This window comes from Carya illinoinensis, chromosome 3 (genome assembly GCF_018687715.1).
Source record: "Carya illinoinensis cultivar Pawnee chromosome 3, C.illinoinensisPawnee_v1, whole genome shotgun sequence".
NCBI lineage: Eukaryota > Viridiplantae > Streptophyta > Magnoliopsida > Fagales > Juglandaceae > Carya > Carya illinoinensis.
The window spans coordinates 13,181,048-13,208,936 of record NC_056754.1 but is presented as its reverse complement, the minus strand read 5'-3'; the positions used below and the strand labels follow the sequence as shown (position 1 = coordinate 13,208,936).

Below are 27,889 nucleotides of genomic sequence, written 5' to 3'. Positions count from 1 at the left end.
GTCACAGAACATAAAAAACATCCATACTCGTGAGTAGGACCATCAGATCAAAGGTTGGAGCCATACCATTTCTGGCAGCATAGGTTCGACTTCCCCAAATATACAAGGCCCTTCTATATTTAAAAAACATTTATGATTGAAAAGAAAACAGCAGAAATCCCATGAGAAGCAAATGGTACTCGGTTTAACTCCCAACATTACTTCCAACCTCAAAAAGTGTCAAAAAGTGTGTTCCGGGTTTGTGACCTACACAACTTGAAGTCCCTCAGAAACTCTAAAAACTCAATATTTACCATGCAAGGGTAAAGCCAGAGACCTGCTGTTGACAAACACACAAATGTTGCACCTGAACAACATTGCCCACAAAAGAGCTACTTTACAATAATGGGCTTATACATTCTAACACATTTTAAATAGTCTACCAATAACTCATTTTTTGTTCGTGCACTGGAGACATCTATGAAATAAAATGCAGTTCTACAATGGCTAAAAAAAGTGATTGACGTGGATAAACATTATGCTGACATAATCATGCTGAATGAGTGCCATGAGTCCGCGAAGCCCATATACCAAAGACAAGAAACCAAAAGACGAACAATATTGCCCAGTAGCGTGCAGGTCCATACTTGATTCTGGTAAGCACAAACTGCATAATTCATACGAAAAACTATCAGACCCAGATCAGTATACGGACAGAAAAAAGTCTACCATTGCATATTCCACTTGGTATTCAATTAGAAAATAGTTTCACTGTTCTAAGATGTTTCAATGAACTCACAGAAGATTCCATGTACATAAAACTTAGAGTAGAGAGAAAAGACAAGCTTTCTGTTGAATGCTATATACAAACCCAGATGCAAACCACTCTGAATTAGTCCTAAAATCAGGTTTGATAACTTCAAAAAGGCAGTTCCAGCAAGAAAAACCTATAATCAACAGTATATGGGGAGAAGAAAAAGAAAAAGAAAATAAATAAATAAATACGTATAAGCAAGAAAAATCTATGTTACAGTTTCAGGCTACATCTCAAAGGTGAGCAAAAATCTCATCATATATATTACATTTCTTCTTCTCTTTCCCTCAATAATTTTTTTTTGATAAGTTTTCTTTCCTCAATAATAATAAACACCTGCAGATGGAAAAAGCCTCCTGTTCAATAATGGATACCCTTATATAGATGCCCACAGTTTTTATCCTTTAGCAATAGTGAAAAGGATGCACGTTCATATGCCTTGTGTAATATTCTATGTAAATTATCTTTGTATACGCATCTGTGTATGTATGAAGAATCAACAGCATTATGGATAGACAAAACCTCTATTTTAAAGTGGAAGCCAAAAAGCAGCGTGACCAGAATGAATGAAATTGATTCCTGTAGACCAGAATACAATGCCTTTTTGACAAAGCCTCTATTCTACCCCTTCCTTAAATAGTCCCTTGCTTTCATCTTGCTGCACAATTTTATCTTAGAAACTTGTACCCTCTTTCCAACCACTAAATTACTCAGCACTTCCTCATTTGCCTTATTCCCTCAATCTGAGTTGAGACAGTTACAATATAGGAAGCTGATCATTTGAGCAGAGATGAAGGTTGGCAGGAATACAAGTTAAAAAAAAAGGAAGGGAATGAACTTTGAGGATTTTACCTACCCATAAAAGGGGGAAAAAGCCTTGGATTTTGATAATCCCAATCCTTTGGAATTTTATGTTATTGAAATTTCTGCTGAAGGAGCTGTACTACTCATTTGCACATTGTTAATCCAAGTAATGTTATGAGTAGACTTGATATGTGCATGCGAGTGAATGCAATGTACACAAAACAAGACCCAAGCTTTCATTTTTTAATGTGCAAATTCCAAGAGTGAACAATGTACTTTTATAACCCAAAGCACTAATCTTTACATTATAAACACATATGAACTTGGGCTTCTGAGAAGAAATGGTAACATGCCAGCAAGGAAAAGTAAAACCACTTAACCTGAAAAAGAAGAAGAAAAAAGAACAAATCTAATTCAGACACGCATACTATAAGTTTCTCTTATATATTACTGAATGGAATCTAAGGTTTTCGCAACAAAACCTAGCTTGAAACTATAGTAGACCCTATTCTAACAAAGATTTGAAGAGAATTAGCAAAATTCTGTTGTCAAAGCTGAACCAAGTCAAGAAGACCACAACTAACAGATATGGGATAACTCTATCTGTTAAAAAAGAACTCTTATCTAATCTCTTCCTTGCAAAAGACCTTCATGTAGTTTTGTAAATGCGCATTAAGGGAATGTAAGGCATTGTTTTTTTATTCAACAGATAGAATAACTGTCTTAGGATCCTGTTTTTTTACTTGTATTATCCTTATGTCTCTCACAAAAAAAAAAAAAAAGAGAAACAACAACAACAACAAATGGCTAACACCTTTGAACAGCACCATAGTGATAGAGGATCGGAGTTCTATAATCTAATGTATTCTAGTACCCATTGCTCATCAAGAAAGTCAAACATCTGTCAATACATTAAACCAAATGCAAATGATCATAGTAAATGGAGGACGAGAAGAATGTTCACAAATAGTAATCCACTTACAAAGCGAAAGAAAACCACAATTGTTAGAGCACAAATGCCTCCCAGGAGAATATGAAGGCCGCTCCTGGCAGTTTTCTGCACAAGTGGAATCTATCAAATAAAGCGTAAAATAAAGACATTGTGACTTACTCATAAAAAAGAAAAGGAAAAAAAAAAAAAAGACATGGTGATTTAAATGATAAACACAAGAAGCAATCTCAAAACCAATGTGGAAGCATTTTCTTTTGAGTTGAAAGCAACACCTTCTGATCAAAATAGTTTTTTTTGATAAGTACCTTCTGATCAAAATTTTTAGCAGTCTATATGGTCAGATTCCTAGTTTCATTGACTATTTTACACGTTCTCTTGCCATGGGTCACACATAGGAAAGCAAAAATGCACCAATGCTGCATTATATAAATTCCACCCTCAACTCCTTAATCATCAAAGCACACAAAGTTAAGACATTAGCTCATCACTAATAAACCAGAAAAAACATAATGAAGCCAAGAAAGACATGCATTCCAGCACTTGAGATATACTTCACAAAACTGATGTCCAGGAGGAGCCATCCAGCTCATAAAGTTGTTAATATTCTAGTTCCTCTAGACTCAAAAGCTCACAAAACTGATGCAAGAATTCTCCCCAAAGAAAACCATGCAAAGGTTCATTTTGTATGAACACATACATGCAGGGTACTTTAGCAGTAGTATGACCATATGCTAATGGTTAACACTAAAGCGAGCAGCGAGTGTCTTTATTGAAGCAGGGTAAAGAGCTCTTGCTTATATCCACAAAAGATTATTTTGTTGCAAATGGTTAAAAGATATTGGAGTCACTCTTTATGGGCCTACCATGCTCTTTCGTTAAAATAAGACTGCAAAATCAAAATAACACACAATGACGTGTTTGATGAGCAACGAAACATATAGGAGCAGCCTTAATCACTTGGGGTATTTTTTTCACCATTTATTCTATAGGGTTTGGATGCTAGACAATTCCTTTAGAGCTTCAAATCATGGCTCTTATGAAGTTCCCCACCAATGTGAGATTCTGACACTTGGGATCCGAGCTTCATATTTATCCTTTGAGGCATATTGAGTTTTAGGGGCAGATGTTAAACATATTGATTCCATATCTTCTGGACATGGATTCCTCCTTATCAATAAGCATGTAGGTAATTTGAAAAAAATGCATGCGAGTAAAATGTATTACACTCCATTTGGTTATACAAGTAAACATATTGATTCCATATCTTCTGGACATGGATCCGGTATGACTTCTTCATAAAAGTGGTTATACAATCAATTATATTACACTCCATTTGGTACGTTATCAAGACGAAATATACTGAAGAAAAGAAGAGCAAACAATTGTTCACTTTTTTGGATATAAAAAGAAAGTGGAGGGAAATTAAGGAGAAGAAAAAAAAAAAAAAGTTTAAGCATCTTCTTCTCCTTACACCTAATGTTCTCTCTCTCTCTCTCTAGATCTCTCCTAGGCTGGAGAGTAAATTCTAGTGCGCCTGAGAGGAAAACCAAATGTGGTCTTAATGTATGTTTTTGTCTTGAAGATAATCGCCAAACATACCATTTTTGATAAGTATCAAACATACCATTTGATACTTAAAAGAAATTCTGCCAATTGAGGAGTAAAGAGAGGACATCGAATTCACAGTAAACTATCAGACAGAAAATGATAGTTGGCACAAGATTTGTCAAGTCAGTAGCATGTGGCAACCCCGGGCCAACAGCAGGACTAGGAATTAACATGATAATGCACAAATACACAGTTATAGACAGAGAAACTATTCTTTTCTTTATCAAAAAGTGGGGCGTTGGGGAGAGGGGTGGGGGAATGATATTCTGTCTATTTCCTATCATTTTCATCATCTGTCATGATCTTCTTGAATGGCACAAGTTGCCTATACTTGTGCATGTATTCTAGTGCAAACCAAAAGAGTTAAATACCTTTACACATAAGATGAGCTAAAAACCAAACTAATTGAATTTTCATGCCAATGCAAAGTTGCCTGTCTGCACTGTCTTAATACACTAAAAGAATGCTTAATCTACCATACCTTCCCAATGCTTAGGAAGAAGAATGTACCTTCCCAACACGAGGTGCAATGAGCCATGCAAGAGTAACAGTAAGAAGTCCTGTAGCAAGCAGAATCCCAGTACCTTCCACGGCCCACTTGGTTGCAGGATTTTCATCAGGGACAACATATTCTGAGACAGTATTAAAAGGTTGTTCAGAAACAACCTGTGAAACTGCAGCAGAATTATTATAGTTACCATTATTATGTGGAATAAACCACAACGAAATCTCACTAAGCCGTTGCCTTCGGATGGCAGCAACAGCATCGGGATCTACACCTTGATTTGTACGCAATGGTGCAGGACTGGGTTCTCCACTAGCAGTCCTTTCTCTCAATGCTTCAAATTCCTTTAAAGAACCCACAACCTTTTTGAAGTCTGCAGTTCTAATATTTTTTGCAACACATCCACAGATTTCACAAACGGTAGATCCATGGTTAACAAACCATTTTAAAGCACACGCATAGTGTACTAAAGCAAGGTCATTTTTGCAAGAACAGCCAAGCTCTACCAATGTGTCTTGGTGGTGACATGAACCCATCTCCAAATCTGTATTACAAATGAAAACCTCCCCATCCGGGCCAATAAACTCCACAAGCCCACGTTCTCTTCCACCATTCTTTTTTAGAGAAAATTTATTTTCAATATCTTTGATTACTTCCATTCTATCAGGCTGAACCTCCCCATAGCTTTTACTAGCATCTTGTGATGGAAGAGAGATGCCCAAAAATCCTAAAACAGCATCCCCCATTTTGTCAGATTCAGTACATTGGCACACACGACAACTTGGCAGGCCTGCCTCCTTATCAAAACTATGACGTGGGTGAGACTCCAATTCTTCACTCTCGATAGAAGAGCAATCCTCATTGCTGACTCCATCCTTCATTGTATGTGACACATTTTCCTTTCCCATTGAATTAAAAGAATCTATGGATTCAAACAAGCAAGTTGCACTTCAGATTATTGTACCATTTGCCTTCAATAAATTTCACTTAACTGAAGTTCAGGAGGCCAATGTGCTTATATGGCGAAGACAACAAGTGGCTAGCAGTGCACCATGAACTGACAAGCACATAAAACTTTTGTTCCAACTGTGAAAGAAAACCAAGACTTTTAGCATAACTTAAGGCTGTGGTAAATAAAAAAAGAAAGAGAATACACATGAAGAATATATCCAACGTTCTATCTTCAAATTCCTATTTCAGAAATATGATGTAATGAAAATTCATTTTTTCGTAAGTAAAAATTTGACACGAAAATTTATTTTACAGTGACTTGAGGAACATCACTCTCTAAAGCACCTTTATTAAACACTTTGGTAAATGCACTGAAGTGTTAAAACAATACATCATTAGGAATAAGTGTGAAAGCATCCAAAAGATGTACTAAACCTCCACCCCTGGAAAAAAAGAAGAAGAAAAGATGATTATATTTCAAGAATAATACTCATGTCAGTCTTGTGTACTTGGGCTATGCCTATTATAATTAATACTACCGTTTTAACTCATGTCAGTGAAAATTTCTTTATTTACCGTGTTATTCTGCTAAAATGATTTTTTTTTTTTAAATAAGTACTTATTCCACTAAATTGAATTAGAATTCAGAACTCTCACTCTTCATCAATTTAATTGTTACAATCTTTTATTTTGGTACAACAATCATAAACATCAAGATCATCCTTGTTAGGAGCCTAGTTATGAGTTTCCCGATTTAGACAATGCAAGAAATTGACCACATAAAAAAATCTCACCTAACCAGAATAAGTATGTTAAGCAATGGACTTCACATCATCTTATTTTACCTACATAACCTCTTTAAAATAGGAAGTTATACCATATCACTGTAACACTTCAAAATGCATTAATGGCAGTTTCACCAATAATAAAAGCATGTCAAGTAATGAGTCACAGAATGTTCGCCTATGAATCATTTCATCTCTAACATTGAACACCAATGGCCTTCACGGTCTGAAGTAATGATTTCATTTTTAATTTTAAGATTTTATTCTTATAAAAAAATTAAGATTTTGTTCTTTGTCGTCAATTTCTGCAAAATACAACATTAAAATCTTATTCATTGAAGGAAGGACCTAAACACAAACCTAAGAAGGCATGTACGTAAGAAAACCTCTTGTAAGCCATTGTTAATGTCTTGAATCAAATAATGTAGAGACTCGAAATGTTCTGATGAACACCAAGCATAGCTTGTTAAACTCTAATTCATATGGGAATGTCAGAAGTATCATTTCACTTATACCGTAGAAAAAATTCAGAACCAAACGAAATATGAAAATCTTCTAAATTGAAATTATATCTTTGAATTGAAGTATTGCGCCGGTAGATTCTCAAACCTGATTCAAACTCTTGAAAACACTGGCCCAGTGAAACACCCCCCCCCCCCCCCCCCCCCCCCCCCCCCCCCCCCCCCCCCCCTTCTCTCAGAAACAATACTTGCAGCTTTAAATGCATACCATTTAATCCATCGGATCAAATTCCTCGAGAATCAGGCAATATTGTTAGAGAATTGAAATAAGCAGGCGGCAATTGGCCAGTGCGCATTATATTTCTTTAAAAAAATTCAACAAAGCAATGGATCACGGTCGTGAACAAAACCCAGAACCAGAAATCATGAAATGAAGTCAAAACACATTATCAACGGGATGAAATTTGTCGGTAGAGAACGGAAACAAACGAAAGTGAAAGAAAAACTAACCTCTCTCTTAACACGCGCACTTAGCTTAGGAGGAGGAGAGATGGGCATCAGATACCCAGAGATCGAGCACTAAAATCAATCATAACTGAAGCAACTTCCAGCCTCAAGATTCTCTCACTAAAATATGGGGATCTCTCTCTGTCTCCACACTCTTGAGCAGTGGAGGTCCCTGCTCACCAAAGAACACAAAAAGTGTCGCATATTTACCTAATAAAGCACACTCACTACGTTTACAGATTATTTGGCCTTTTCCCATCCTACTTGCCAAAAGTCCATACCTTTTTCATCAGAGTAATCAACGTAGGTACTGTACAACATTACAGTGAATTTAGTCCAATGTCTCACCAACATGATAGCTCCTGCGTTCTTGCTCACCACACAATTCTTCTGACATTAGTTGCGTGCATTTAATATATAAATTAGTGTATATTCAGCGACTAAGGTAGAGACAACAGTTAGGGGTCAATTTGTATATACATCATCCTCACATGTTATTCATATGATAATTCTATGTGAATATGGGTAGTGCTACATCCAACGAAGGATGTAGCCCAAATATCCACCCAAAGAAAGTTTTTTTTTTTTTTTAATATATATTTTCTTAAATGTTATTTTTAAAAATAATTCACAACATCACTAAAAAAATATTTTCTTAATCATTAAGTAAAAATATAAATAAATAAAAATTTTCGGGACACACTTTGGGTTCCAAATTCATTTCTCATATGAATGTATATATACTTTCATAATTTCAAAATTCACTAGCTTGAATTTATAGGTAAATTAGCATTAAATTACACATTTTAATTCCTTAACTGTAATTTTGGCATTTTTACTACCTAGATTTTTTTACTTTGATCAAACCAATCATTCCATTAATGTGTCGCTAGAAATCTGTCAAAATGTTGTGTATGAATTGTTGAGCCATGTGGCTACAACTATGATATATTTCTAAAATACAAATTTTTGATGAGTAATTTTCCTTCCATCTGCATCTATTAAGTAATGTTAAATATAGTTATGAGTTTACAAGCGTAGCATACTTTTAAAAAAAAAAATCATTATTAAAAAATTAATTTTCTTATATAAATTTCATATTTATCATTTTTTTAATCAGTTTAAAGTTATTGTTAATATAAGAATTTTAAGTAATCGAGATACTCTGTTATATAGTGAAACTACCACGCATTCCATACTCATTTTTCCGTCGTCCATCATCCTTGACTTCTTAATTCCTATAGTTTTCCTTCCCCTAAGTCCATACCCGCTGCCAACTTTTCGGTACCCATTCTCTTCTTGATATAATTTTCCCCTTCTCTTATCTGAAGTTGTGTTATCTTATGCACTTCAAACTGGTAATCCTTTTGGCAGATGATGACTCCAACGCCTCTGGCAATGGTTGATTGTCGGCTTCACCTAGTGTAGACCGTTTGATGAAATGCCTAATACAAAAGCCACTCCTTGTTGTGGCTTTCAAGTAAATGGCTTTGTTATTTTATTAGTTATTAAAATAATTTTAAGACAGCTCATAGTTATAGTTTGTGTTAAATCCTCAGGCAAGTCCTCTTTGTTATGGTCCTGGATGTTTGTCTTTCTTTATGGAATTTTCGTTCAGATATTTCTCTTTAAATCCTCAAACAAGTTCTCTCTCTCTCTCTCTCCCCCAACCAAAAAACAAGTAGACATGCATGAAAAATGCATTATTCCTGAATGGTAGAACTTGTAGTGTGTGCACGGGACAAAAGCAAGTGTTTTGGTATATCGATTATATACAAATCCAAAAACGAAAATGGCGTATCATCGGATGCAACAGCAGATGAATGAATCTATACCCTACCAATGAAGACCGAAACTGGCTGCCTGCATAAGTGGGTGTGCAAAATATGCACCTAATGTCAATGCTGTGATTGTCAAATATGGAACTCGAATAAATTCTTTGTAGTATTCTTTTGGCAACTTTTGACGGCCTTCAAGAATCGCTGCAAATGGAATTACACTTGTTCGCCTTTTCACAGATTCGAAAGCCTCACCATACCGTATAGCTAACCTCCTATCCCCATTCCAAACACCAAATAGATGGTGGCCAATCAATCCAACAGAGGCAGCTACAACCACCGAGTTTCCGATCCAAAGAGTGTGAGCCAGGCACCAGACTACCTGCCCAACCATCTGAAAATAAACACAAAACCTTAAATTGGTTAGTAAAATGTTCGTATGGCCGGCTATGCTTTGCTATTCATGTGTACGTGTGCGGTGTTAACTTACATTGAGGCCTATTGACCCACATTGAACACCAAAAAAGAAAAGGAACATATGAAGAGAGATGGTGTCTCCGGTATTGTTATGTTGGCAGTCCATTAGAGATGTAAAAACAATTTCAGTTTTCTCAGCACCCTAAATGAAGGAAAATGGCGTCTTCTATAATGAAACAGATTTAATTACTTCTGTCCAACACCATCACACATATTTTCTGTTCAAAACACCTTATAGTGATTTTGTGAACATATGGAAAGCAGTGGTTGAATGACTTATTAATTGAAGGAGTAGGATCAGAGGTTGAAGTTGATTGTAGGCCGTCAATACGACCAAAGATAAAACCAGCATTTATCCCAATGCCCTTCGTCTGTCAATTCTTAGTAAACACATCCTTATTGAAAGCAAGATGGTGGGTCTTAATTATTATACCTGTGGGTGCCTCGTGATTCTCATTATCCCAGTCTCCCAAAGATGCATTTTAGGCTTCTCAACTGCCGCTACCTCCAACAAATTAAAGGTCGAAGGATAGAGGAAAAAGAAAGAGATAAAAGAAGAGAGCCACACGAATTGGTGAAGCCCAGGAACACTCTGGAGCTGCCATAATTGTTGTCCATCATATCTGTGGTTGATAAAATACACCTGCATCAAAGCCGAAAATGATATAAGGAAAGAATGAAACAAAAGAAAAGGCAACACATCAAGCTAACTTTGGGGAAGAAGCTCCTGTGCTTCAAATAGAGAACTCACAATAGTACTAACAGCCAACGGTAGAGATGTCCCTGCAAACAGAACACGGAAAGCACGTTCTCCTATGAGTTTTTCACCCCCATCTCGGAGACTAGCCAAGCCACTGTGGACAATGGCAAAAATGAGAATGAGGGTTAACATCACAACCTGCAGAAAATAGAAAGTTCCATAGCCCATTAGCATACAATGGTTTTTATCAAGAGCTCTGTAAAACTAAAAGAAAATTGAGTGAGAATAACAATTTGTCATGCTATTGTTTTTATTTAATTTATTTAATGTTTGGGTACCATCACATGTTGGACAAACAAATTTTTTTTCCAATGGGAAGAACCAAGCTTTATGAAAATTTTAGCACTCCCTGCAAAACTTATGACCACACTAGCATTCGCTCACTAAGTAGACTGATGGACACCGTCAACGAGAAGAAGAAATGCTTCCACACTTGAACTTCCTGGACATTGAAGAGAGATGTCTTGACCATAATTAATTGAAGATTCTGACAAGAGAAGAGTGAGGTAGAGAAGGGGCAGCTAAGGGAAGAAAGGAGGTGGTATTGTGGGTTTTAGCCTAGCTTTTTGGTTCCATGGCTTGTCTTAACATAAAATCAGATTCGTCTGACTGCAAATTATTCTTCTTTTTTTTAACCAATAAAAAAACTGTAATTATGCTTATTCACTTAATCATACGAGGTTGCCACATGTAATTGTCTTTCTTGAAAGTCGATTATCACATAAGAAAAAAGTCGTTACAAGATTGAGCAATCCGTAGATGGTAGCAAAGCTTATGGTGGATATGTTGGACCATGTCGAGTGACACAAGGATGATCAACGGTTACCCTCCCACACCTTTTCTCAGTAAGCAAACAGATGGTAAACGTGAAAACTGAACGAATGCATCAATTGCCATCCCCATAGAACTCCCTCCCCGCACCCACAAAATAGATAAAGAGATCACCTCATGGCTGCCCGAAAGTCCAGAAACAGCGTCGACGAAGGCCTTGCCGAGGCCAGTCGAGTTATCAATCCAAACAAAGTCAAGCACAAACAGAACCACTCCAAGAATAAGAGAGAAATATATCCAAGAAGATATCTTCTGCTGGGCCAAGTCGAACGAGGCGGAGTCCTCGCCCATCAACAACACTGGCGAAGACTCATCATCATCATCGGAAGATTTCTTTGTCTCCGTATCACCCGTGGAAATTCGGACGGCCAGCTGAAACCTCCGGGTGAATAATGGGAGGGAATTGGAAGCAAATAGTGAACTATGGAAGGATTCCTTGAAAGAGGGTATGAGCAGAGTTTTGAGGGTAGAGGCAGGCCGTCTGAGTAGGTGGGTCGACCGCTTATTGCCAAAGGGGCGGTGAGGTAAGGGGGAGTAGGGATTTGAGAAGACAAGAGTAGTAGCCATTGCTACGGAGTGGTGAAGTGAAAGAGGAAAGTAGATAGGAGAAAACACCCAAAGCGAAGAGCATCTGAAGGGTGTTGCGCTCTCACCTGTGGATTTTGGATTTTCTGTGCTTTTTAATATTGTTTTCGGTGGAGCAACCGAGAGCAGGAAATGCTTAGGAATTAGGACCTCGGCAGTCGGCACCCCCATCAATATCCAACGCATTTTGTCCGAATCTTAGGACTAAAAGCTACTAGAAAAATAAAGTCAGGTTAGATATAGGTTGTGTTTGGCTATAAAAAGTTTTTATTTCAAATATAAAATTTTTATTTTATTATTATAATTTTTTTAAATTTTTATATAAAATATAATAAATAATTTAATTTTTTCTTAACTTTTTTAAATTCTAATATAATAATAATATTAAAATATAATATTTTAATATTTAATCTTAAAATTTAAAATTCTCATCTAAAAAATATCAGTGATCAAGCAAAACCATAGTGTCCAATTTTAAGTCGTGAGATTTGAATCTTAAACAATATTTAAATAACTTTAAAAATTGTGCGAGGAAAAAATTAGATTAAATTAAAAAATACGTTTGGAAAAAATTATTAATTATAACAAGTATTTTTCTCAAACATGTTTTTCTTGATAATTTGAAATGTAATTTAATTTTTTTAAAAAAATCAATGAAAAAAATACCTATACAATTTTAAAATAATTATAATTTAAAAATTTTAAGAATATTTTCATAATTTTTTAAAAATTAAATAATCTTTATTTCTATTTTAGAAAGTACTTTTTTACTTTATTTATAAACAAATATAATATGTGTAAAAATATTTTAAACATATGGTTATTAAATAGTGAATAATTTTTTAATAGTAGAATTTATTACTTAAGCCATAAGTTATAAATCATAAAACTATAAGTTATTTTTTTCAACGCAATCTCAAACATGCACTTAATCAGATATAGTCATGTCACATAAATTAAATAATAAGATTTAATTTGTAAGATGTAAATTTTAAAATTTATATTCTAAATCAACTTATACTACATACGTACTGTGTGGTATAAATATCTTACAATAACATTACTCATACTTATATATTTTAAAATTATACAAATCATTTTTTTACGAAAGTGATGGATGTTATAATATCTTATAATATTTAATCTGATAGAGTTGATAAAACTTAAATTGATGAAGATATGAACACAACCTCCACTAGTGCTTTAGTGTTTGTTGTCCAACTTTATACATAGTATCAAATGTTGGTGTCTAATTATAAATCATGAATTGGCCGAAAGCATAAAAGAATCTGCCGTACCATCTCAACTTCCATAATGGATTATGACTGGGATGAGCAACATGGCATATCGCAAATGCTCACTTATTTATTTTTTTAAAAGTAATTCTACAGTATATACTCGATCACTATTATATAACTGTTATTTCTCTGTTCAAAATAGAGCCTTTAAAGATCCTCCAAAAGTTTCTATAAAGTGCTTACTTTGGTTGTCGATCGTGAATCAAATTACAAGAGTAATTCAAAAAAATTTAATTCACGTGTGTGTATATATATATATATACAAGACGAAGTTAGAGAACCCAGAACGACAGTGCCTCGTAAGATTGGCCATCGAAATCTCAACAACGTTGTTAATGGCTTTCACCGCGTGTACGATGGGAAATCGCATAGCGTCCGTGACAGCAACACCTGCCATGCTTATATCTGCTTATCAACTTTGCCGATCTCATGCACAAGGACTACTCGTTGATGTATTCTATGTACCACGAGAAAGAGCGTACACAGCACACAACAGTGACTATAATACCAGAGAGCTGCGAGCATGGATTCTAGGTTTTGGGCCTGCTTGTTCTGCATGCTGGTGCCCTTTCTGTGCAATGCTACATTGGTCTTTGCCGGAGAGCACGTGCTCACGTTGGGTCACTCGTACTTCACTGAAACTGTCTCCAAACATAATTTCATTGTCGTTGAGTTCTATGCTCCATGGTGTGCCCGTAAATCTACTTAATGTTTTTCGCTTTCTTCTTTCCTTATCAAAGTTCTGAATACTGGGTTTCCTCTTGTGTGGGGACTGAGAAATTAAAACCGGCTATTCAAACCAGCCAAGTACTGGAGTCACCGACTGGGTCATTAATTTTATTACAGTAGGAAAGAGATTTTATAAAACAAAATGTGTTCAAGTGATACCTACAAATAAACTTGTTATACCAAACGACATTAATTTTTAAGCTTACTAAAATTCTTGTTTAAAGTATTTTTCTTTTAGCAAACATAATCGATATGTTGGGAATTTTATCTCAAAATTCAACAGAAAAGAAGGAATGCGTGTTTGCTTAGTGAAAGTTTAGGTTTTTTGGTACGTCTGCATGATATTTTCAGTTGTTAAATTTTATAGGTTTTTATGCATGTTACTATAATTTTGTTCCTTTACCGAGAAGAGGATGGCTTGGTTTTTGGGAAGCTGTATATTTAGCTAGAACATGACAGATTTCCTATGTTGATTAATTATGTTGTATTAAGGCTTAGAAATATTCAATCAAAGCGAAATCTGAGTTTTAAAGTAGAGTTTAGCCCCTCCGACGTTGATATTGGCAACCATGGTAGTGCTGATTCACTTGTTCCACGGCTAGTGAGTAAGTAGTCCTCTATTTATATAGTAGTCCTGTTTGAGGCAGCCCACAGCCAGTGATATACGTACTGAGTTACTTCTATAGGATTGATGAATGGTTGTTTGGGCTGATTCACTCAACATATAGGGTTAAGCTCCTGGCCAATCTGGGCATTCTTAGCGATTAAAGTCGATGTCACCTTGTGTTTTGCCCTTGTAAAGCTTTCCAGTTCAAGTTACATTGATGAATTATCATTTATAATCCCACTGTTTTTCAAATAAATAGCTATTCAACCGATTATGCTTGATGAGATGCCCATTAAAAACTTCCTCGAACATGGTTAAAACCATGCCTAGTTTGAGTTTGTGTATTGGCTTACTACTTTGTTTACTAGGAGTTGTCAACTTGTTTACACTATGCACTCTGTGCTTCCCCAAAAGTTTGAGTTTTCATTTTCCTGTGTGTTTGGCTGGTTCATTCTTTAGTCTAATACTGCTTTTCCCTTCCCTGTGACAGGTGTGGCCCTTGTATTAAGCTTTCCCCTTAGGTAGTTTAATTTGTCTTCTCATTTGGTTGAATAGGGAGTTGTCTAGTGTCTTCCGCCATGCATGTGTAGTGCATTCTTAATCGAATGGCATAGTTATTTCAAACTCAAATTTGTCGAATGTGTAGTATGAAAAAGCTGCTTCCATTTTGAGTAGCCATGACCCTCCGGTCATTCTGGCAAAAGTAGATGCAAGTCATGAATCAAACGAGGAACTTGCGAGTGAATACGAGATCACGCGTATCCCTACTCTCAAGATTTTAAGAAATGGAGGAAAGAGTTTGCAAGAATTCAAAGGGCCTCGTGAAGCTGATGGTATAGTAGCTTACTTAGAAAAGGAAGTTGCTCCTTAGCTGAAATAAAATCTTTGGAAGATGCTACTAGTGTTATTGATGAAGACAAGATCTCCATAGTAAGTACTTTTGGGCTTTATTTTCAACTTCTGTTTTCTTCCCACCTTTTTATACTAATTTATTTGTCCAATTCAACAGGTTGGAATCTTTACAGAATTCTCTGGGGAGAAATTCGATAACTTCACAGCCCTAGCAGAAAAATTGCGTTCTGACTTTGATTTTGGTCACACGTTGGATCCCAAACTCCTGCCAAGAGGGGAATCTTCAGTGAATGAACCAACAGTGAGATTACTAAAGCCATTTGATGAGCGTTCTGTTGATTTCCAGGTACGTTGGAAAGCTACTACTGATCATATAGATCTTATTGCATTTGTTCTGTTATTTTTTCAAGTATGATGCCTGGTTTCTTTCTCTTTATGTTTCAGGATTTTCATGTGGATGCTTTGGAGAAGTTTGTTGAAGAAGCCAGTGTGCCTACTGTGACTCTTTTCAACAAGGACCCAACTAACCATCCATTTGTTATCAAGTTCTTCAACAGTCCTAATGCCAAGGTCAGAAATTTGTGAAATATCAAGATTAAACCATATGATTGCACACAATCCAGAAAAATATATGATTAAACTGAGACCAATCAGCCCATGGAGAGGGGAGTTTTGGACAATCGGATGGAAGACCACACCAAACACCAAGAAAGCATGAAGAAAATCTATCAGAGGAAAATAATAGGTAATAAAAGGAGGGGGAAGGGGGGCAGCGTGGAAATACATGCAGAAAACATTTTTGTAATAGGAAAAAAAAATCAAAAGATCATCCCCAGCAGCAGATCTAAGAACATAGGAGATAATCTACCGGAGTAGGTTTTTCACATAAGAACAAAATTTTACCATATCTGCCCGATCAGTGCACTACAAAGCAGACTTTTTAAGCTTTCCTCAATGACCAGCTGCGTATGAACAATAGAAAGCACGCTGAGAACATTTTTCTAAAAACATTTTACATCAAAACAAATCAGAAACCATTTTGGTTGAATACCATTTACTTGAACACAAATGATTTCATTATTTCATAAAGATCTGGCGGTTCCATTTCCGAAAGTGCCATGACCTTTCATTCATTTTATTCTCTAATTTATTTGGTCAGAATGTCTAGTGTTAGAAACTCCCTTGTTTTCTCTTTCTGTGTTTTGGTCTAGAAGAATGCATTTATGTGGACGAACTCACTGTCACGGTTTTTTGTTTTATGTTGTTACAGATTCTTCTTTTCTTTGCCTTTTTTTTTTTTTTTTTTTGTCTTCACAATAGGCATGATAATACTTTTTTTTGGTCCGGTTAGGCGATGCTGTTTTTGAATTTCAGTAGTGAACTTGTTGATGGTTTTAAGTCAAAATTCTATGATTTGGCTGTGCGCTACAAAGGGAATGGCATAAGCTTTCTAATTGGTGACATTGAGGCAAGCCAAGGGCCCTTCCAGGTAATTACCTTTTCCACCCAACCCAATTTTATTTGAATTTATAGGGCATACTATTTTGACATGTTTAATTTGTATTTGGACTGGACGGGCAGTACTTTAGACTCAAAGATGAACAGGTACCTCTTATCTTCATATTAAACAATGATGGTCAAATCAAACTTGGAGCCTGACCATATTGGACCTTGGTTGAAGGAATATATGGTAGGGCTCCCACTTCTTTCGCTGTGGATATCAATTCAAATGGCTGCTGCATTCCTTTCAAATTGCAGATTTAATTTGTCACTTTTTGTCATGAATCTAAGTATCTTTGTTCATTAATCTCATAAACCATAGTTATTTTAGCTTTTTTCTTGTCTGTAATCTTAAATTGAATTGACTTTCTGAGGTTTCATTGTGTTTATGCTTCAGGATGGACACTTACAACCATTTGTGAAGTCAGAGCCCATTCCCGAAACTAATAATGAACCTGTGAAGGTGATTGTTGCTGATAGCCTCCATGACCTGGTTATTAACTCTGGAAAGAACGGTCCGTCTTTAGTACCATTTTATTAGTTGCATCATTCATATTTTCTTCCTATAGTTGTTAGATCACAACTTTTAAGTTTCGGAAATAATAATAAAAGTGGGAATGAGATCATTGTAACAGACAGCACAAATAGGGGTAATATATGCATAATCATTCCAGGTCCACACATGTTGTCGATAGTTGTTATTAAATTCATAAAAATCTAAAATGGATGGAACACAAGATAGACAAAGTCTGGAAGTTGCTGAATCAACTGCTTGATAGGCTCCAAGGTGGACTGAGTCTAAAGTCCATCTTGGATGTTGGAGTCTTGCTGCTAGCTTCGTCTCAGGTGGATTGCACCAATCCTTGCATTGATTTCCTGATCTTCTTAGTTCTTGGCTTTGTAATTGGCCCATTTAGTATTTATAAGGGGTTTTTAAGACTTAGTCCACCTTGGAGCCCATCACTACTCCTCTAGAATGGTTGGGAATACCACTTAAGAGCAGGTAGACTGTCCATCCCAGTGCCACTACCTACATATAATAAATGATTGGAAAGTTAAGATCTCTACATATGAATCGGGCCTAGAAGAGTTTCCAACTAATAATAGTGGTATCTGGTTCGTTTTCGCTTTGACAAGTTCTATTTCTCAAAGGAGTGCTGGTCACTATTAGTCGTGATATCTTCTTTGTGCCCATGCAGCTAGAATTTCTTACGATTCTTATGCAATCTTGCTCTTACAAATGGGGCCCTTAATCAGAATGGCATGAATAACTATTTTGACCATGCAGTAAATCCTCCATTAACATTCTGCACCTATTTTTTCAGTTAAAGAAATGAGCCTTTCATGATTCTCTGCCATCATAACAAAGTTCTCTCTTGCTATAAATCTTATTGGATTTGCATGGCATTAGTGCTTTAAACTTTGTAATTAGATGATTGAAAAATCAGAGGTATTCAACTGATTATCTCATTGCTCTTATCAAATATGAGGTAGTTTTTATAGTCAGATATTGACTGAGATTGCAGTTGTGAGCAAAAACTCGTTTGACATTGAAAGTTAAGTTCCCCTGACATACCATCTCATTGTAAGAGCTTTAAAGTCATATAAAAAATCGACATGATGTTATGCAACCAGATAATGGATGCTGATAAGCAAGTAAATGCTAAACTCTTGTTATCTAGACAAGTCGTCTCCTTTCCCACCCTCAACGGTTCTTTTGCTGCTCATTCTAACTCTTTTCCCTGCATAAAAATATGGTTTTTGCTCACAGTTCTGCTAGAGTTTTATGCACCTTGGTGTGGAGACTGTGAGAAACTGACTTCAATTTTGGATGAAGTTGCAGTCTCATTTGAAAATGATGCTGACGTTATCATTGCAAAGCTGGTAAGAATCTTTTTCCACACGGTCAGGAACTCCAAAGACAGCTCAATGGCCTAATTGTGCGTAACTACTACTATAGGTTGTGCCCCTAACTACTACTACTGAAAATTAGGCCAAGTAGATGAAAACCAAAGCAACTGTAATTATTGTTTGAAGGGTTTTAAGGCTGACAAGCTGGGCCTCAAGGAAAGAGCATTGGAGCAAAACCTTGAGTAGTTAATGTAGGACTGACATTTAGTTTCAGAGCAAGAATCAATAAAAACCAGATATTGAATCTACATGTTGTAGCTTGACTTATGTCTAGACCATTTGCCTTTCTTGCTAATCCAGCATGAACTTAAAGTTTAAAATCAAAGCATAAGTAACACTAGAATGTTAAAGACTTCTGTTGCATTAATTATCACTTTCAAATTGGTAAATCTGACTTAGCTTCGTATAGATCCTTAATTGGTTTTGGTAGTGATTTCTTTTGAATCTTATTACTGTCTAGGATGCAACTGCAAATGACATCCCAACTCATATCTTTGAGGTACACGGTTACCCAACTTTGTACTTTAAATCTGCCAGTGGCAAATTTGTTAAGTATGATGGGAATGGATCAAAGGAGGACATCATTGATTTTATTCGGAATAATCGCGAGAACACTATCCAACCAGAGACGGTGAAGGATGAACCGTGATTATGGTAAGTACCTTTTCATGTGCTACAAATTATCCGATTAGTTGTTGGTCTCTTAAGATCAAGGTTGTTAATTCTGGGTGCAATTATTCTTTTCCTTTTGCTCCTTGAAATATATTGGCTGCTGAATTTACTTCTGGACCGTAACTTATCAATAATTGATTTTCAACACGAATAGTTAAAATTAAAACAAGAAAAAAGGCATAAACCCATTAAAGTTATATTGCTTTTATAGGGAACTATAATTGTACGCGCCCCAAGGGTCTAGTTCAATGTTTATTGCTGCCTATGTGATAAAATTATTATGCGCTTGAAAGCAACTTCCCTTGGAGGATTCATTCTTATGTGATCTGTTTTAATAGTTTTCACAAGGAAAAGAGCAAAAAGGCTAAAACATGTTCAGGGAGATTTGAAATCATGGTTGCGACTTGGGATGCTTAGAAAATTGGTGCCTAAAGGCATTGACTGAAGAGTTAGTTTAAGTTCATTAAAACGTTCTGGGGTGAAAGATAAATGGGTCGTTGAATGGATTTGGCATTGGATGTAAACGCTAGTGGCTTGGAAAAGTTGTGATCTGCTGTGTTTTCTAACCTGAGTCCAAGATTTGTTTTCTAATAGATAAGCATCGATAAATTGATTTGCCTGTTTCTTGTCACTGCAGTAGTGCTTCCAAACGGTAAAGATGCTTGGTATGGAGGACTTTACCCGGGAGAATTGAAAGCCTTTATAATCTTTCTGACTGCTGGATCAAAAGAAGAGATGATTGACCGTCTCATGCGGTGCTTGCAGTTCAGTTTTGCAGATAGTTTCCTTTGCAGTGACATCTTGTACGTACTTTTTTTCCAAACATATATTTTAGAGCCGTTTAGCCCTTGTTGCAAATCATCTCTCAGCTCACACATGGACATATAAAAGGCACACCGTACATATATAGGTAGAAGGATACTTAAAATCGGTGTCCTTAAATTGGCCTCTCCTATTCCATTGTTAATACGTCTGCCTAATAGTGATTTTGCAGCCGAACCAATTAATATATACAGAAAGTTCTTTAAACTATTGCCACTCATACGGATTGAACAGCACTAATCCTGGACTGTGATTCGTTACTTTGCAAATATACTTCCATAAATATATCATTTCATTCTCTCGGATTAGAACCGAAACTACTGATGGTGGGAAAAGCATGCAGCACCTAGCCAAAACCTTTCCCCAGTTCCATCACTAGGTGAAGAGGTGTTTTTCTTTTCTTTTTTCTAGGTGTTGTCATCGGACGTACACTTTAAATGACGAAATCTTAAATTTGGTCAGGGAATGTGTTGGTCCGAAGAAAACGTTCACTTTACTGCTAGAAAATTCCAAGCGATCAGTTCCCCCCACCAGTAACATGTTGATTTGCATCCTTCTTGCCCCAGTCATGAAACCTCAGTTGTAACTCTGCAGCAGCAATCAAGAAATGGACAGCCTGGATTGGAGTGAAAACATCAAGAATGGCTTTGAGAGTTCTCAGACGTAGATCATCAGCCTTCAGCAAGATCCTCTCCAAGCCCTTCTTCTTCAACTCCAGAACAGACCCAACTCTCTCCTCAAGTCCACCCCCACCAGTACTCCTTCCTTCCTCCACCTCGTTCCTCATAAACTCCGTCACCAAGTGTGACAACTGCACCATCGACTGGTCCGCTACCGTTTCCTGATGCTTCGCCATTTTCTCCGTGATCTTTCTCTCCTCCCTAATGGTCCTCTCCTGCAGGTTGTCAATCTGGACGAGTTGCCTCGGCGAGAGATCGCCCAAATCACCTATACTCAACCCTTGAATGAAACTCAATGGTTGGTCCTCGAGTTGCAGCCCCGGACTTGGAGTAGAGCAACTGAAAAGCCATACTTGGTCGCCACCCTCCTATCCACATGAATGCATTCTCGAGAGCGCTTGTCCACGGGGGTGTCAGCATGACTACCGCATCTTGCTTGGCATACCTTGCCTTGGCCTGATGGTATTTCTCGTAATGTAGAATGACTCCGTTAATGAGAGGACGTAAGTGAGGGTTGTCTGGGACCAGAGTCTCCCCAGTTTGGGTTGATTCAGCAGCAAGGGTGGTGTTAGTGTTTGAGCGTTTGTGCAGTTTGGAGGCAGATATGAGGTCCTGGAGGTGTTTATTTTGCTCCAGAATCCAGTGCTCGAAAAATATCTGGAAGCCTTGGCGATCATGATTGCCATTTGGGAATTCGGACATGCTGGGTGTGGTTTTTTAACTTCAGTGGAGAGAGGTGTGGTTTTTTAACTTCAGGGGAGAGAACCTTACATGCAAGTACATTGGGAGTTACCTAATTTATCTGCCTCTGTGTTTTATAGAAGGAAGATTTGCCGAAAGAGGGTTTGCATGAATGGATTGGGTTGGGAGGGCCCGGGCGGTCTGTCCGACAAAAAAAGCCAACTTGCATTGCTGGATTTTTGGCGTTTGCTCAGTTTGGGAGCCTACCCAAAGTTCAAACACACCAGTTTTCAGGTCGGGTTATAAAAATACAAAGGGTCCGGCTACTGTGCCGTCCAGGCCAAATATATATATATATATATTTTCATTTCACATTTTTTTAAGATATTTAAATATTTTTAAAAAATAAAAAAATAGACCAAATATCATGAGTTAATGAAGCAAGTTTGCACATCCAAAACAAGTGGTTTTTGGGTGGAGTTCATCAGTATCTAGGTGGCATCCACTTTCCTAAACCGACATGATCAGTTTTTCTGATTTTCTATTGCAATGAGCCTTAAAAAACACAAGGTCTTCGTAAGGGCACGTCGCCGCCTACACTTCACATGACGGTAGAATGGAAGGGAAAGATGCTGGGAATGGCATTGTCAGATTATAGATGACATCAAAGATTGTTTAGATAATACAAAAGATTGGTCAGTATAGTATACAAAAAGAGATAATAATAGCGTAGCACATAGTTTGGTAGAGATGAAGTTAAATGTAGAAAACGAGAGTATATAGATAGAAGAGGGTCCGGAAGGAATTCTTCTGATTGTAATACTGGAAAAACTTTGTAATGTTTCTGTTTTGAGGTAATACAGAATTGGTTTCTGTTTAAAAAAGAAAAGAAAAAGGTGGTATCCACTTTCCTAAACCGACATGATCAGTTTTTCTGATTTTCTATTGCAATGAACCTTAAAAAACACAAGGTCTTCGTAAGGGCACGTCGCCGCCTACACTTCACATGACGGTAGAATTAGCTGGCTTTATATAGATTTTGCTTACGAGTTCCGATATCCATTTCATCGCACAAACTGGAATGGCTTTCGTTCGTTCCATCATCACTTTCCTGCAAAGTACAGAAAAAATCAAAACAAAGAAAGGCTAGCAGTATCCTAATTTATGCCGCCTGAGCTTGCTTCATTTATTTTGACTATTCATGTATTTATTTATTTATTTATTTATTTTTTAGTTAATAATTAATGAAATGATTTTTAATGTATTGGTATATATATATTTTAAAAATATTTAAATATATTAAAAAAATATAAAAAAACAAAAATAAAAATAGAGATTTATATTAGCGGACACGTCCTGCGATTAAAGCTGAGTAGCACGCTAGCGTTGTCCTTATTTATTTTTACTCAATGATATCTTTGCCTCTTTCTGAAAACAAAGTTCGTGGATGAGCTGATTCTATAACTTTATAGGTTAAGGTTGTGTTTGGATATTGACATAATCTCAGATAATTTGAGTTGTTCTATGAATAACAGTATCTTGTAGGTCCTATTAAGATGTATTTAAATGTAAATAAGTTGAGATATGTGTTTGAATGTAAGAAGTAGGTTGAGACAAGTTTAACTTTTTATAACAAGTTGAAAAAATAATGAATCATATTAATGATTAGTTTGAGATGTATTGAGATAATCTTGACATTCCTAAAGATTTTACTTTATAAATATTTTTATATATTTTTTAAGAAAAACAAAACACGGAAATGGTTGAGCTATAAAACTCATTTTGAATTGGATATCCTCCCGATCAAGTTAAAGTGTCGGAATTAATTGGGCGTAAGCAATAATTTATATATATCCAAGTGTAACGCCACAACACCTAGCAAAACTTAACGGCAGGGGAAACAAGCGCTTTGATTTTGGACGCTTTTTTATAATTGAATCAGTATATATCAATTTTGAAAATTTAACAATCGATACCGGATCAATCTATTATTGAAATTGAAACTTTCAGCCTTTTCATTTTAGGTTCGATCCAGTCCCTTTTTTCAATTTTACAGATAAACAAAATCATACTCTAACAATACTTTAGCAAATTTGACCCATACCCCCATTTTATGTTATATTAATTTTATGTTATAAAAGTCAAATTTATATGTTATATCAAAATTTAAATATTATATAAAAAAAGATTACTTTTATGTTATATCTAATGTTATATCAACTTTATATTATAAGATTAATAGACATGAATAATAAAATTTTAAAATTTTATGTAATATTAATTAAGAATTTACATATAATATATATAATGTAATATAATATAAAAATCATAAAAAAATTATTTATTATATAATATAAAAAATAAAAAATAATATATATGTACCTGTCTCGTTCGATTCAAACCGATGTTCTAAAACCCAAAATCGACAATGGACTAATTTTCAACCAATTTTGTTAAATAGGAACCGAAACTGGACCGAACCTACTGGTTCCGTCCGATTCAATTCATCGGTTTTCCAAAATTTTTTTTTATAACTTTACTTAACGTTGTAAAAGTCAAATGTGGTTATCTAGATTCCTAACCAAACTCTAGTATTAAATTTAATAAAACAAATTATCCGCCCGATGCATAGTTGATTATGGAATAATTTCCACGTAGTCTTTTTTTATTATTAATTACAATAAATTATATAGAGAGGATAAGACAAATAGTAGGCCTAGGGCTGTACCCATACCATACTTGGTCCGCTTGGCCCCCACTTAGGGAGGCAAACGGGCAGGAGGGCGTCCATGTACAAAAGTGTGGGGTGGGTGCCGGGTTGGGCTTTGGCCTTGCCCATGTTTCACTAGCCCACCCAGCCCATATATCTACCATATAATATAAACGTCAATATAGGAGAAAACGCCAATATATGACAGATCTCCAAAAACAAAGACCCACGTATTTGGATACAAGAACCCCACAAAAGACACCAGACGCTAAACGAACTTACTTAGCCTTAGTAGAGTGGGAAAGAAAAAGATTTGAGTGTGTGAGAAAAAGCTTTGGGTGTGTCTGTGCGCTACCATCCATGTAGAGAGAGAGAGAGAGGGTCAAACTTAAAGCAGGAGATTTTATTTATTTTTTTTGCTTCAATTATTTTAATGAGTTTTTTCTCGAAAAAATTAAACATAAGAGCCTGATTCTCCACTGGCTTCATCCTGTCCCTTCATGTTTTGACCCTTTTAAATTTTCCATTTAGGGCTTCAAATTCTTGTGCTCCCAATACATTCTTTCTTTTAGGTTTTATGTTTGTGTTTTTGGAGGTTCATTGCCGTTAAATTTTGCCTTTTTGGATATTTATAATTTTTTTAAAAAATTTATTGATAATTCTCGCAAATGAGATAAGATGAATTGAGATAAAAGTTACAAATAAAATAAAATCTTATTAAAAAATATTTTTTAATATTATTTTTATTTTAGAATATAATTTAAATTATTTATTTTATTTTATGTAAAAATTTAAAAAATTATAATAATTAAATGAGATAAGATAAAAATTTTTTTTGAAAGTAAATCCTCAATTAAAGGTCAATGGTCTGTGAAACTGTTAAGTAGTTGAAAAGGCCAGGTATGTTGAGGATGGAGGGTCTGGATGGGTTTTTGAAAAGTTAAAAGAAATGGTCATGGGAGAAGGAGTGCTACAATTGTAAATAATTTTATAAAATTAAATATATAAATAAATATATAAATTGATGTGATTGAATGACAAAATCAATAAACTTAATTTTTTTAATAACAAATATATTATATACAACAATATATTTTAGGAAAAGTTGGTCTAATTTTTTAAGAAATAAAGCTACACAAACAAAGCAATCAGTCGATTCAACAAAGTTAGATTTTGATAAATGAAAAATAATTTGTGCAAATTTTCTGTATTTATTGGTAAAACATATACGGTTTTAAACTTATTTAAGTAATATCGGCCCATTTTTTTAAAGGAATTAGACATATATGATATAATTGTACTTTATAAAATTAAACATATTTACATAATCAGTCACTCTTTAGATAGGTTAATCTTATAAGAGGACTTTATCGGAGACCACTAATAAGGAGACACATCAGTTGGGTACATAAAAAATGACTAAACTTGGCCATACTAAAATGCTTACACCCTTTGTAGAATGAGAAATTATAGTTGCACCCAATCCGTAGAACAACTATCTTCTTCCCCTTTTCATAAACCCAGCCACACTATTTATTGGAACTGAAATCTCCTACTCTAGATTGGCGAACTCAGACTGACGAACTCACAATTGTAAACTAACAAAAATTGGAAGATGATAAATATAATCATTTTCTCCTCCCTACTGTTGGTTCTTGCAAGGACACATAAAAAGAAAAATGTAGATGTTGAATCCAAGATTTCAAATTTTGTGTAATTATATATTTACACATAGATTTTGATGATAACAAATGAATTCAAAGAATAAAGAAGTCTCAATCTCAAGTTATCTACATAATGGAGTCAAACACATCAAGGAAACAAGCATGAGCAAGAAGGGAACAAATTCACATTAAAATTATAGAGTAATGTTGTAAATCTCTTCAAAATTCGAAATTAGGATTAATGCTCAAAATTAATATTTTATCATAAAGCATTAAAATACATTTTCCACATGTGCATGAATATTTTTGAAAATTAAATTTGAAAATTTTGAAAGATGATTGATTGTCATCTTTTGCATGTGCATGCCTTGATTAAAGGGTTAAATTTTGAAAATATTAAAAATGATTGATTGTCATCTTTCACATGTGCATGTTTTATTTGAATATTTTCAAAAGTGATTGATGCTTTTTTAGACTTATACAAAAAGTAGATGATTTTGTTTGAAAAATTTGAAAAGTAAAGTGTGCTCATTTTGTCATATACAAAAAGTAAAAGATTAGGTTTGAATTTTTTGAAAAGGAAAGTGTGCTCATTTTGTCATATGCCAAAAGTAAAAGATTAGGTTTGATTTTTTTGAAAAAGTGAATGATGTTGTCTTTGACAATTGAAAAAGAAGAACCTTTTATTTGAATTTTTTGAAAAAGTGAATGATGTTGTCTTTGACATGTGAATCTTTTTAAATTTGAATATGAAGTCTCATATGCCTATAAATAGATCATTTGATAGCTTCACATTTACAACATCTAGAGCATATAACATTCATTCAAAACTTTCATTCTCTCTTCTCTAAGCATTGACCTTAATCCTTATTTATTTTGAGAGATATAGTTTGTGCTGTATTGTTCTTATTTCACTCATTGAGCAGTGTTTTCTGATAACCTACCCACTATCAGCTTTTGTATCAGAAAAATGGTGTGTATAATCCTTGTACGTGTAGAAAATATTCTATACGAAAAATAGTTGAATCACCACTTGTAAGGTGATTGCAAGTGTAGAGGGTGTTCTACACGGATCCTTTGTAGCGGTGTTGTTCAAAGGTGTAATAGGTTTCTATCTCCACCTGAAAGAGGTTGAATAGTGAATTTGAGAATCCTCAATGGGTAGCTTGAGGCGAGGACGTAGGCAGTGGGACCGAACCTCGTTAACATACTGAGTTTGCTTCTCTCTTACCCTTACTCTTTATATTTATTGTTATTTCATATTTTGTTTATATTTTATATTATATATTTGATTTATAATTGTTATTTTTTTTAAATACAATTCAATTCACCCCCCTCTTATGTTAGTCATATGGACAACAGTAGATGTGGAACATAATACCCAACTGAAAAGGAATTTTACCCGATAATGGACATTTTTATGTAAGATATGCAAGCTAAAAATAGAAAAAAAAGAAAAGAAAAAAAAAGGGGCTGTATAGGAAAGTAGGGGTTGGGGATAGAGAATTTTTATTAACTTTACCGAAAAAAAGGTAGTTCAACTGCCTTGTACTTTGCCATATTAATAACTCAGCTATTAGAGCTCAAAATGAGTGGCCAATAATATTATGGGGTCGTCAATATGCATATAACTATATGTATGTCGTAAAATAATTTTGGACTGAGGTGGAATTGGTATTGTGAACAGATGAAATTTTTGTTGAAGCCTACATAGTCCACCGCACCAACTTGAACGTGTATCCCCTACATAGCTCATATCTATTGGTTGCCGTTGTTCTCCCTCTATCGAATAAACTGTTTGAAGTTATTCTCTTACATAATTTATAAATATGATCTTTTTTAGATCGAATACACACAAAAATATCTAATTCTGAATGCATATACTATTTCTTTAATCATAAATTAACTTATAAAACTCAATCAATGCCACAAGTATATGAATGTGATTTAAATATGTTTATATAAA

At 35.2% G+C, this 27,889-nt stretch overlaps 2 protein-coding genes and 2 pseudogenes across 8 annotated transcripts; 1 reads left to right on the top strand and 3 right to left on the bottom strand.

Annotated features, from left to right (window-relative positions):
- Window positions 1-270: 270 nt before the first annotated feature.
- Window positions 271-7,732, bottom strand: LOC122303333. Of its 7 annotated transcripts, none has more exons than XM_043115078.1 (5): window positions 7,370-7,732; window positions 4,856-5,748; window positions 4,668-4,789; window positions 2,580-2,669; window positions 271-646 (listed from the first exon to the last, which is right to left on the bottom strand). In XM_043115078.1, the coding sequence occupies exons 2-5, from the start codon at window positions 5,568-5,570 to the stop codon at window positions 530-532; spliced, it is 1,044 nt and encodes a 347-aa protein (XP_042971012.1). In that variant the 5' UTR covers window positions 5,571-5,748; window positions 7,370-7,732; the 3' UTR covers window positions 271-529. The 7 variants fall into 7 exon arrangements, with proteins under 7 accessions (XP_042971012.1, XP_042971015.1, XP_042971013.1 ...); XM_043115081.1 differs by having other exon boundaries at window positions 4,937-5,748; XM_043115079.1 differs by having other exon boundaries at window positions 2,580-2,654; window positions 7,370-7,728.
- Window positions 7,733-9,054: 1,322 nt separating this feature from the next.
- Window positions 9,055-11,974, bottom strand: LOC122303331 (15-cis-zeta-carotene isomerase, chloroplastic). The gene is made up of 4 exons (XM_043115075.1): window positions 11,327-11,974; window positions 10,373-10,519; window positions 10,055-10,264; window positions 9,055-9,538 (listed from the first exon to the last, which is right to left on the bottom strand). The coding sequence occupies exons 1-4, from the start codon at window positions 11,966-11,968 to the stop codon at window positions 9,203-9,205; spliced, it is 1,335 nt and encodes a 444-aa protein (XP_042971009.1). The 5' UTR covers window positions 11,969-11,974; the 3' UTR covers window positions 9,055-9,202.
- A 1,480-nt stretch (window positions 11,975-13,454) lies between these two features.
- Window positions 13,455-20,408, top strand: LOC122303329 (annotated as a pseudogene).
- A 54-nt stretch (window positions 20,409-20,462) lies between these two features.
- Window positions 20,463-21,666, bottom strand: LOC122303330 (annotated as a pseudogene).
- Window positions 21,667-27,889: the final 6,223 nt, after the last annotated feature.